This window comes from Trachemys scripta, chromosome 10 (assembly GCF_013100865.1).
Source record: "Trachemys scripta elegans isolate TJP31775 chromosome 10, CAS_Tse_1.0, whole genome shotgun sequence".
In the NCBI taxonomy this organism is placed as follows: domain Eukaryota; kingdom Metazoa; phylum Chordata; order Testudines; family Emydidae; genus Trachemys; species Trachemys scripta.
Window position 1 is genome coordinate 30,983,655 of NC_048307.1, and position 12,851 is coordinate 30,996,505.

Below are 12,851 nucleotides of genomic sequence, written 5' to 3' on the forward strand. Positions count from 1 at the left end.
AATCTGTCCAGATGATAAAAATATCATTGATGTATCTCAGGTATATCATTGATTTTGTGGTGCCTTTCTTCATAAATTCTTCCTTGACGTACCCCAGGAAGAGGCTGACATATTGGGGACCCATCCTAGTATCCATGGCTGTTCTCATGGTTTGGACAATGTGTTGTGACAGTCTGTACTCTTATGTTCACCACTTTTACAAGACTATGATAAATTTTGTACAAAGTATGCCATGTGAGGTATCATTTGAAAACTCATAATCTACTGAACATTATCGCCCTGGTAAAATGTGTGACAACATTGTAAATAAAGTTGTAAAGTTCTACTGTATATGGCATGTTCCAACTCTGGGGAAACAGCTTCAAACTAGTTCCCCGGAGAGAAAAAGCTAGCCAGCACCACAGCCAGGTGTCAGCGTAATCATATGGCTTATCACTTGATTAAGCGACCATTCTTTGGCAGGAAGAAGGGTGTGAGCAAGAAATTTACATCTTAGCAATAGAACAGTTGAAAGTTACCGTCCACAAACTTTCAGTTGCCTGAACCCCAGCTAGAGATGATTCTCAAAGAGGAGGAAAAGATATAAAAATGAGGAACAAATCACCTGTCAACCCTTTCTCTCTGCCCACGACATCCACAACGCGTGAAGAAGAAGAAAATGAGCATTGAACTGGGGGATGGGTCCTGACTGAAAGGCATCCAGCCAGTAAGACAACCAAGGCATCTTTTAGAAAAAAATTCCTGTTGGCATTTTATACAGTGATACAATAAATAAAAGGAGAACAAAAATTACCTCCAGCTAAGAGAGCACATGGAAACCCGTGCCCCACAAACTGCTATCAGTGTCTTTCCTAATTAGATTTTCTATGAAAGAGTATCCCACAATCTAGAACCTCAATGCTTTAGGAGCTAATGCCATATGGAAGGCATCCATGCTGTGTCCTCTCCCCACCTAGTATTTACACCTATCCGTTTGTTATTTTCAAAGAATTTGGCACCATGTGCTATTGTGTGTCTCAAAGAAGAATCAGGCCCTGTGATTTTCTTAGAACTATCTCTGGCTCTTTTTCTTGTATTTGCTGATTGTGAAGGAAGACAGAAACCCATTAAACTGCCATGAAACTCAGTCAGATAATTTAGAAGGATTTATGCTATTACATTAAAGCAGCCACATTCATTTATCAAAGCACAAATTTTCTAATGGGTGGTTGAACACTTCTGCTGGCAGTGCCACTTTCTTTCACTCACCCCTCTATAGGTATCCTCTGGAGATTTATTATAGTTCCAAAAGCGAAGCCCTGCAATATTTTCAGCTTTATCAAAATAGATTGTGATAATGTGATCTTCCCCATAAGTGAAAGGAATAAGCCACATATGATTATCTTCAACAGTGATGTTAGTCCCATCTATTAACCTACAAACACAGAAAAATCCTTTAGTGATGGACTGGCAATTGTTAAGCAACGGAAAATAGCAAGAGAAAACAGTACACAGAACGGACACAAAACTGATCGCAGGAAAACATGTGCCTTATTTCTAGTCTGAATTTGAGTAGCTCCAGCCTCCAGACATTAGATTTTATTATGCCTTTGTCTGAAAGTTTAAAAAGCACTCTACACTATATCATCATGTAATTAAAGACAGTGAGTAAAATTTTCTAAAGTGTCTAAGTCACTTAGGTACTTTTGAAAATTTTACCTAGTATCATAATGAATACTTACAAGAAGACAAATTAATGTTGAGTTAGGAAATGCTAGAATTAAGGTTACCTAACTTTTGATTGTTTGAATTCATGATTTAGTATTTTTAACTTAAATTTTTATATGTTTATATTTCATATATGTGAAAAAGGGGGCAGGGGGAGAGAGAGAATATATATGGAAAAAGATAGAGAACACTATGTAACCTGATAAAAGAGGCTAAAAGGAGAAAGAAGGAAAAGAGGAAAGAGATTGAGCAATCATGAGGCATGACTGCGATAAATATAGGCTTACCCATGCTAGGTTTTAGCTTGCGAAAAATTGCAGTGAAGCTGTGGCAGCATGAGTGGTGGACTAGCCACCTGAGTAAAAGCCTACCAGTACCCTGGGTACATACTCGAGTGGCTAGCCTGTAGTTGCTGCCATAGCTTCCATGCTATTTTTAGTGAGCTAGTTGGATCAAGGCTAGTTGGCTACACCTACATGTACTGCAGTTATGCCATCTGATTGCAGTGCAAGTAGACAACTCAGGAAAAGATACTTAATGAATTATCAGAAAAAATAAATCAAGAGATGCAGTAAATTAATGTGGTTCTCAGTTTTGTATTTGGTGAATATATTTTCATCCGGGTTAGTAGGCTAGGTCCTTAAGCTAGATGATATCAGTCTTCCTTTTTTAGACACTGAGAGGACAACAATTGTAATTTCCTCAGTTTAGAGCAGACATATAATCTAAAAAGAATGAGGTTTCAACGCAATAACTTTTAATGATTAAAATGTTATGATCGCAAAAGTGAGCCACTAAAAAATCAGGAAATGACAAAGTTAATTTTGCCCATGTAGTCTTAACTCTGCCCATGTGTTTATGCAGCATGATACAAGCTTTAATTAAATCATTGCACAGTATGATTTCCGAGAACCTCTGCAGTGTATGTGTAGAATTGTGCTCAGTGAAGGAAAAGATGTGACAGATTTATTTCTAAATAACTTAAGTCTGAAGTAAAATAACTTTACACTAAGTACTTATTACAAATATTTTAAAGAAGTCAAATTAATTGTTCATAGTGATGTTACTATATGTAATAATTTTTTTTTACATTTGCTGCCAAAAGAGTGCTCCCTGGCTGACTTCTGAGTGCTTAATTATGCAACCGTAACATTTTCTTTCACAAGTTACTTTAAGAGCATTCCTTAGGTTTGTTATTTTAAAAAAATTAAAAATGGTAGGTCTGTCCTGTGCAAAATATTCACTTAAGGAAACAAGGTCTTGCATAAGTCACTACATATTTTATTCTATGAGGCAAGAACTCCAGTGTTCTCTTGTCTCACTGAACATGCTCCTTGCACCATAAATGTTTTATGTACTATACACACAAGCTATTATTATTTGTAATGCAGTTACACCTAGACGGCCAATCAGGGACGAGAGCCCCATTATGGTAGGTGCTGTTTGTGTATACGGTGAAAATGTGATCCTGCCCAAAGAATCCAATTAATTTTACAGAAAACTTTACTTTCTAGGCACATAACATATTTCAAATGCATGAGCCAATGCACATTAAATGAGGTGGAGCTACCAGGAAAACTACTTGAGTGTGTGTGACATAGTTTTCATATGAACATAACTCAGCCCATAACCCATTTTCACTGGAAAACTGAAAGGTGTTTCTCCATAATGAAGATTATTTGCTTGACATAGTTCCAGTGTTTACCACTACATTTTAGCACACAGCTTTTTTTTTTTTTTTTTAAAGGGAGGGGGGTCACAAGAACCTATATTTGCTCAAACTTTCCAAAAATGATTAATACTTGGGCTGAGATCAGGTCTGCAAAATTGTACTGTATAGGGTAACCTGATTGCGGGCCGCAAGACATTTTGCTGATGTTGACCATCCGCAGACAAGGCCCCCCGCAGCTCCCAGTGGCTGTGGTTTGCCGTTCCTGGCCAATGGGATCTGTGGGAAGCAGCGGGCCGCAGGGACGTGCTGGCACAGGAATCTGCAATCTGACACAGGTCATAGCTAATGATAGCACCGCTGCGAGTTTACATTATTATTAATTATTATTATTGTTGTTGTTATTATTATCATATAATAAGGGTTAAACAATTATATCATTTTATAAATTTAACTTATATGTATTTATAATAAGTTCTCATTCATTAACTCTAAAATCTCAGACTAATGAGAATATTGAGAAGACTATCACTGAAACAGCCCACACAGGACAAAACACTACAGGAGATACTTAGAGTTTTCAGTTGTTTTTCTACTTACTTGTCTAATGTTCTGGAATCTTCCATGTACTCTGCAAGGTCATTTAAATCTTGTGGTGAAGCAGAAATCTGATCCATAGTAATTGGCAAAGCCTGACCATCCTTTCCTACTGCTTCAAGTCCGGTCAGTCCAAGATAATGTGTGTCTCCCCAGGATAAGGTGAAATTTAGCTGCAGACCTAAAAATAAGAATGAACACATACATATTTATCAGTCAGTAGCAGGAGGCACCAAAGAAATTATCCTAAAGCACATACTAGCAGATCAGTTTATTAATCCAAACCTCCATAATTAGCATGCAACAAGAAGGAAGCACCTCCTTTCATTTTTTTCTAGGTGCATCCAGAAAAGTGCAAAATAACAATATGCAAGTTCAAGGGCTAACTAAGATTTGCTAACAGTAATTGGAGATAGCAGGGGATCTAAGGAATTCAGAGTAGCTTGTTATCCACAAAGATGCAGGAGTTTCAAAATCTTTGGGAGCGGGCATTAAAATGTGAACTCAATGCCTGCAAACTCACCCCATCAAGTCCATTCAAAATGCTGCTAAGAGAATCTTCCTGACAGAATACTCTGTCACCCCCACTATTGCCACCTTTTATGATTTTATGCACAGTCCCATGATTTTGACCCCTGCTGCAGGAGCTCTGGTGATGATGCAAAGCACTCATGCCCTCACACAATTTTGGAGCAGCTGGCTACACTTGCCTCCATCCCATTTCCAGCAGCTTCCTGATCCTCCTTTCCCTGTCCTAGCTGTCACCTGCTCTCTTGCTCCTTTCCCTGTTCCTAGCTGCCACCTGCTCTCCCCCTCCTTGGTCCCAGCAAGTAGCTGCTTCCCTCCCTCTTCCCTTCCCCTGCCACCAACTGTCCCCACCCCACATGGAATGCAAAATAGATTCTGTTAAACTAACTTGATATTTTTTATGAGACTATATGTTTGGTTGATAAAAGTAATAGTGTTGACGTAATATAAGACTTCTGTAAGGCATTTGACTTGGTACCATACAACATGCTGATTAAAAATCTGAAAAAGATTTGGGGTGGGGAGTGGATAATCAGCTGAACATGAGCTTCCATTGGGACAGTGTGGCCAAAAGAACTAATGAGATTCTGGGATGCATAAACAGGAGAATCTCAAGTAGGAACAGAGAGGTTATTTTACCTCTGTATTTGGCACTGGTGCTATCACTGCTGGAATATTGTGTCCAGTTCTGGCATGCTCAATTCAAGAAGGATGTTGATAAATTGGACAGGGTTCCAAAAAGAGCCATGAGAATGATCAAAGGATTAGAAAAAATGCCTTATAGTGATAGACTCAAACTCAATCTATTTAGCTTAACAAAGAGAAGGTGACTTGATTATAGTCCAAGAACCTACACATGGAACAAATATTTAACAATAGACTCTTCAGTCTAGCAGAGAAAGGTCTAACATGAGCTACTGGCTGTTGAAGTTGAAGCTGGACCAATTTAGACTGGAAACAAGGCATCCATTTTTAACAGTGAGAGTAACTAACCATTGGAACAATTTATCAACTTTTGTGGTGGATTCTCCACCACTGACAATTTTAAAATCAAGAGAATTTCAGGAGGGGAAATTTGAGATTTGTACTGAACTAATCCCAGAGCTGCAGTGACAGCTTACCATACATGGTGCCCCATGCCTTTGGAGACATGGGTCACCATTGCCATCTGGAAGCTGGCCATCCCCAAATGCTATTGATCCTTAGCCAATCAGTTTGACATGGGGAGATTGACTACTGGGGTCACTGTCATCCAGGTATGTGTTGCCATGGAAAAGGTACACTGGGTTAAACAGCTTGGTAATGTTCAGGGGGTCATTAATAGCTTTGCACACTTGGGGTTCCCAAACTGTATGGGGGCAATTGATGGACTCAGGTGCCTATTATTTCGCACCCCTCTCTTCCTCCACATACACACTAGGATGAAGAATTTATAAATAGAAAGGAATTTATTAACAGAAAGGTTTATTTCTCCATGGTACTCCAAGGGCTGGTTGACTGCCATGGCAGGTTAACAGATATAAGTGCAGGGTGGCCTGGAAGGATCCATGATGCTAGGATCCTTTGGAACTCAGCTCTTTTTACCTTAATGAATAATGGACAGTTTGCCCCCAGGATCACTATGGACATTAATGGTGGGGAGGTTGCTCCAGTTATCCTGGGAGACTTGGCTTATCCTCTGCTTCCCTGGTTAATGAAGCTGTTCACAGGATGCTTCAACAGAAGGAACAGTTCAACTATCGCCCTGCTAGTTCCAGAATGGCAGTGGCTTACGCATCTGGGCTTTTGAAAAGGAGGTGCTGCTGCTTCTGGAATGGGTTGGAAGCAGCAGAAAAAAGTTCCAACCATTATAGCAACATTTTGGATTTTGCAAATATTTGCGAGAGTAAGGGAGAAAACCTTAACGATGGGTGGGAGGTGGAGATGCAGAGACTCACTCAGCAGTGTGAGCAGCCACCAAGGCATCCAACAGAAACAGTTGAGGCACTATTATCAGACGCCTACTGCTGTTATTTTGAGTCTCAGGGCCAGAAAATGTGCTGTGAATTATTTCAGGTTTAAGGATTTTTTATGTAAAATGATTTGATGACTCACTATGTATGAATTTTAACGGTTTTTATTATATAACCACAATCAGCTATGTAACAAACTAAATAAAGCTTTAACTGAAGCAGAAGCAATAATGAAACAACAATTTTTATTATTAATACATTAAACAACAATCTATTAACTAACAACTAGAAAGAAACCTTTAATTAAAACAATAGTGAAGTAAAAACTGAAAGTGCAACAGTGCAGTGTAAAATAAAACAAGGGGGAGGGTGGCTTAAAGTCATAGGGACGTATACATCTTGCCTCTGTTTCTTCTTGTTCGAGGGCCTTCTGGTGTTGAGTGGCAAGGCTCAAAGTTACCAGGGGTGCTGGAAGGCTCAAAAGAGCCTTGTTCCTATTAGGGCCGGCTCCAGGGTTTTTGCCGCCCCAAGCTGTGGGGGAAAAAAAAAAAAAAAGTCGCAATCGCGATCGGCGGCAGCTCCACCGCGCCGCTTTCTTCTTCGGCGGCAGGTCCTTCACTCCAAGTGGTGCCGGCCCTGGTTCCTATGTGCAAATGTTCTCAGTGCCCAGATCTGCCTCTGGGAAGGGAACGGCCCCTGGGAGGACTGCATAGGAGGAGGGGTTACAGTTGGGAGGAGTTGCTGCTGTTCCCAGTATCTCTTATTATCTAGGGGCTGCAGAACATGGCTGAGTCCTGCTGTATGACACTTGCAGCACCTGCTGCCCTACATCAACATGCATTGCAGCAGAGCATTTAGGCTTTACATTGCCTCCAGAAGTTGGCTCTGCATCTCCCATTCTTTGTCAATACTGTCTTTGGCCACAGCAGCGCTCTCCCTGGAAACTATCATGCTGTCCTTGACCACACTCTCTCTGGATCCCATGATCTCCCTGTAGAGTTCCCTCTCTTTTTCCCTCTACATTCTCAAATAATGCCTCCATCTCTCCGCTATTCTGGTTTTACTTTAGGACTTTGATGGGGTCCATAACATTTTTGTCCTGAATTTTCCATTTTCTCCCCTGCAGGTTACCAAGCAGCTCAGCTGTAGATAAAGGTCCCATCCTTGAAGATCTGGACACTGCAGGTGCCATGGCTGTGGGAGTAAGAAAAAAACAAAGGCAGTTATTGTTCCTATTCCATACAGACTACAATAGCATTTGTATATGTATTTCTGATTTTACCTCACTGAGAGTCTACCCAGATTGGGGAACCTCAGATCTGGAGAGTGGTTTGTACATGAGGAGGGTTGGCTGCACTGAGATTTTTGTCTGTTTAGTATATACTGTTTAGCTTTGCTGTTGTGCCGTGGAGGCTGGGAGCTGGGAATTATGTTCCTGGTCTGGCTTTGCAGGTTTGATGTGCCTTAGCGGAGTTCATATAGTGTTGGAGGCCTTACCAAGGGGCACCCAGCAGCGAGCTGAATAGTAATTCCCTCTACATCCCCTTTAGGCTATCCTGACTCTCTGTGACACTGCACTGAGGCGGGTGACTAGAAGGCAGAGAATGGCCTTACTCAAAAAGGCAAAGAGCAGACCAGTGAGATATACTGTGAATTTATTCCCCAAGGAGTGGCCAACCTGAGCCTGAGAAGGAGCCAGAATTTAAACAATGTACTTTGCCAAAGAGCCACAGTAATACGTCAGCAGCATCCCATCAGCTCCTCCCAGTGCCTCCCACCCACCAGCAGCCCCGCCGATCAGCGCCTCCCTCTACCTCTCAGCACCTCCCGATCAGCTGTTTCGTGGCGTGCAGGCGGCTTGGGGGTGGATGGGAGGAGCGAGGGCACTGCAGGCTCAGAGGAGGGGGAGGGAAGGGGTGGAGTGGGGGCAGGGCCTGTGGCGGAGCCAGGGGTTGAGCAGTGAGCACCCCCGGCACATTGGAAAGTTGGCGCCTGTAGCTCCAGCCCCGGAGTCGATGCCTATACAAGGAGCTGCATATTAACTTCTGAAGAGCCGCATGTGGCTCCGGAGCCACAGGTTGGCCTCACCTGCCCAAGATGGCTCCCCAAGAAATGCTGCAGAAATGGAAGAGAGTTGCGAGCTATTCTGGGGAGAATGACCGTGTAGATATCCCCCACAATATCTAGATGAATATCAAGCAATTGCGCCCTCTGTGGTGTGGGACTAAAAATGGTTGATAGTCTGGACTTTAGTATGAAACAGAGGTTGTGACAGACATGTCCATTTCTTACAATATTCTTTAAAAACCTTATTGAATTAAGTTTAAGTATCTTTGGGGTCCATTCTATTAAATGCAAAGATTAAGTATTATTGTGGGCTGGGATTGTATGTCAGCTCCTTAGAAAGGAGATGGGATGAGAGGCCTGCGTGTTCAAAGAACTATATTGAAAATTTGCCGGACAAAAATGGACTTTGGGGACAATATGCGTTAAGTGGATTTCCTGGGTAATAGCTAGAGGGAGGTTACGGCAAATCGACCTCTGGTTATGCAAAAAACCCTGCCTTTTGAAGCTACACCCTGAGGAGAGGGTCTTTGTCTGCTGATTACCTATTGCCAGAGAGTGGCGATCAAAGGCCTGAGCTGTATAAAAAAAACGATGAACTGCCCCGCTTGTTGTTCTGGTTCTGAATCTGAGATAGTTATGAACTTGTAACTACTGGGAAAACCTAGTTGTGGGTTTTCAAGGACTTACAGCTACCAGAACCTGAGGCTGGAGTTGGGGTGACCTCCAGTAAGCTTTTAAGCATGGGTGTGTGTGCTTTTATTGTTTTACTATGTTTTCTCTTTAATGCTTTCACCTTAAGAATAAATGTGTTTGCTTAGAAAGAGCTGTGTGGTATTTGGTAACTGAGGGTAATTACACTGTTCACGGCCTTTGGAGAGAAAGCAAAGCACAGATGCTGGCCTGTTTAGACAGTCTGGGTTGCTGGGGGTATCACAGTGAAGGCAGGGAACTGTGCAGCCTGAAAAAGACCTGATCTGGAAAGAGTGAGATATGGCTCTCTGCCAAAGAGAGGTGATGGCTGGGGGCCAGAAACCTTTAAGTAGGTGCCCTCAATGAACCATGGAGGGGAAATACAGGTGCAGTTACACTGGAACTGTGACAGAGGCCAATTGCCCAGTTGGAACAGCCGCCATTTTGAAAATGTGTACAAAGGAGGAAGGTAGTGGACAGCATGGGTTGAAGAAGGGATGGATGCAGGCGGGGGCTGAAGACTCAGCAAGGCTCCTAGCTCACATTCACCTACAATGGCTGCAATCATGGGGCACCTCGAATGGAAGCTAGTACAGCAGTAAGCACAATAACTACAACAATAATAAATTGTAAAGCTAGACACTTACATGGTGAGGTTCTCTCCACAGGATCTCCCTCTTCAGTCCTGGCCAGGTTTGCTAGCTGGGAATTGGGCTTAGTCATTATATGGCAGCAATCAGGGTTGCCTTCTTCCAGACTGGCATCACGGTCCTGTGGTCCCAAAGAGAACCTAACTCTCAGGGAACCTAGAGAACCTAAGCTCTTCAATGGCCTCCTCAAGGTCCTCCTCCGAAGAGTCTCGCTGGTCATCCTCAGGATAGGGAAAAGCTAAGGTAGCAGGTTCCACAGACTCCTTGGTTTGGGAGGTTGTGTAATAGTGCAAAATCCTATCCAGATCCTCAAAAAGTGGACAGGACACCTATCTACTCCTGGACCATTTTCTGTCATCCTGGTTTGAATATAGGTTCTCCTGAGCTGTTTCCTGTTTATCCTGCACTGGTCAGCATTCTGGTTGTGGCCCGTCGTGGTCATCTGTTAGCAATGTTCACAAAAGGGTCTTTATTGCAGTGACTGGCCACAAGAGCTTCCTGCACTGAGGTTTCTCCTTAGATGGCGATGAGATCCAGTGTCTCGGCACAGCTCCAACCAGCTGTGGGAGGCATGTTGTGGAGTTTCTGGAGTAATATTTCAGCAATGTTGAGATACTCAAATCCAACAGCAAATTGGCAAAATCTGGCCCTGTGTCAGTTTTAAAATGAGAGAGGGGGGCATCCTGGCAACTTGACACCAGAGGAGGGGAGGGCACAGGGGTACACAGAAAGGTCGGTAACAATTGCCCACAAAGCAGTGTGAGATAGCTGCTGCAGGACTGCCAAAGTAGCATGCAGCAGTATTGTATACATACAGACAGGTGGCTTTTCACATTCCACAGTCTCATAGGTTTACTAAACAAGTATCAATAATATCTAGCTACAGCAGGTAAAATTACAATGCATCAGGCGGGATAAGTCCACCATAGTAACTGTAAAAATATTTCTCATTTCATAAATAACAATAAATCCCACAAGTAGCTGCCTTTCACCAAGTCTGAAGAAGCACTAATACTCATGATACTCTGTATAACGAACAGCAAGGCAGCCAAACTGTACAGTCCAGCTACATATAACCTGCTATTAATAAATGCACAATGCTGAGCTCATGTTGTGCACATTAGTAATTACCCTAAGTGTGGCAATCTCTGCAGAGCTTACATGGATGCTAATCGATAGTAGTTTCAACTGGCAAGCTCAAGAGTCTTGTCTCCTGAAGCAGACTGTGATGGGGCAAGGGCAGTCCCTGGAGATGTTAACTCCAGTTTCATTTTCCTCTCTCTTTATACAAGTGCTCATGGGGAGAGTTACAGAAGGGTTGCTGGGGTGGTAGAGAAGGGAGAATGCCTGTGTGAAGGTAGGTATCTTTATCCAGGTACTACTGATTCAACCCTAGCTGTGGAGGTATTTTGTTATTTGTGTTGCTTATTATAACACTTTGCCATTAAAGATTTGCTCCTACTGATTACTGCTGTTCTATTTCTACTGAGGCTGGGTCTATATTACAAAGTTCTGCCAGCATAGCTCTGTCAGTCAAGGGTATGATGAGGTGTGAGCCCTGAATAACACAGCTGAAAGCCCAGTGCAGATGCAGTTAGCTGGCAAACAGCAGTTTAGCAGCATAACTTATTTCATTCTTGGGGGGTGAGGGGAGCGCTTTGCTGGTACACTAGACTGGTATTCCTATACCACTAAAGCACTCCTAGTGTAGACCTGTCCAGAGATATCCTGCTAGTTTACACAGAAACTGACAGGGGCAGAACTAATTCAAATCAGTCTTCATTCAGGGACTGGTCAATTAACTTATGCCATTTTTCTGAGTATTACAGAAAATTGGGTTAAATTCCAAATGTTATAGTGTGCTAAATTCCATAATGAACAAAGCTTCAGCCTATGCACACTTAATTACTCTTCTTTACTTCATTCCAACATTCATCAGGAGTCTGTACACAACTGTGCTGGAGAAAAATCTCACATGATAATGTTCGCAGATGTTATGGGTGAAAGAATGTGGTATGTAATACGTTAGTTTGTATATTACAAGAAAAAATGGCAAAACACAGTACTTACATTGTCCAGTGTATACCCCAGGTACCTTGGGTGTAAGCTCAGAAAGATGGTCTGACACCATCACTTGTTCTTGAACCTAAAAAGTAAACCAAGAAGTGCAGTGGATATTTATATGTTGTATATAGTGTATTGTTGATACAGTGTTATTGATGTGAAAAGAACTATGTGCACAAGAAAGAAGACAAGCCCTGGACCTAGAGTGCTCACAATCTTAATTTGACAGATAAAATAATGAGACATGACAACAGGCCGGGGAAGGGGGAAGGACAATCCATAAGAACAGAAGAAAGAAAAAAAAAGACACCTAGAGGAAAGGGATAAACTATAATTTACAAAGAAATCTTATCACTTATGGTGCACTTATTTCACATGACACTATTGTAGCTATGTATTATAAATGAACAAAAGATTCTCATTCTGGTGTACTGCAATTTGGTCTCATTCTGATGAATTGCCAGAATGTGGGTCCATTAATCCAAATACACAAACTCTATTCCACATTAGCTGTGTGGATTTACTGTTTCCATATTGTGACAGAATATAACCCTGTGTTCACACCCTACAGACTATTATAATAATGTATTGTGACAGACCCAGACCAGTGGGGTACAGGAGTCTGGTAGATAGGGTTACCATATTTTGTGCCTCCAAATGGAGGACACTCCAGGGGGCCCCGGCCCCGCCCCCAGCCCCTCCCCAACTCCGCCCCCTCCCCAAAGTCTCCGCCCCCTCCCCTGCTTCCCACGAACATTTGATTCGCGGGAAGCCTGAAGCAGGTAAGGGGGGTGTAGGGGGAGGAGGCGCGGCCCAGGCTGGCCCCCCGGCGGCTCCAGCCTGGGTCGGCTCGGGCCCTGGGGTGCCGGCCCCGGCCCCCGGCCGACCACCCCCGGCCCGCCCAGCACTGCCGGGGGCCGGCAGTGC

The 12,851-nt window shown here is 42.8% G+C and overlaps 1 protein-coding gene across 5 annotated transcripts in view; it reads right to left on the reverse strand.

The window, feature by feature from the left end:
* The window catches only part of KATNIP (katanin interacting protein), a 189,030-nt gene that overhangs the window by 36,551 nt on the left and 139,628 nt on the right, over positions 1-12,851 (reverse strand). For all 5 annotated transcript variants that reach the window (XM_034783910.1, XM_034783906.1, XM_034783907.1 and 2 more), the window contains 3 exons: positions 11,931-12,006; positions 3,977-4,154; positions 1,249-1,414 (listed from right to left, as the gene is read on the reverse strand). In XM_034783910.1, coding sequence (XP_034639801.1) covers positions 1,249-1,414; positions 3,977-4,154; positions 11,931-12,006 — 420 coding nt within the window. The remainder of the gene's footprint in view (positions 1-1,248; positions 1,415-3,976; positions 4,155-11,930; positions 12,007-12,851) is intronic.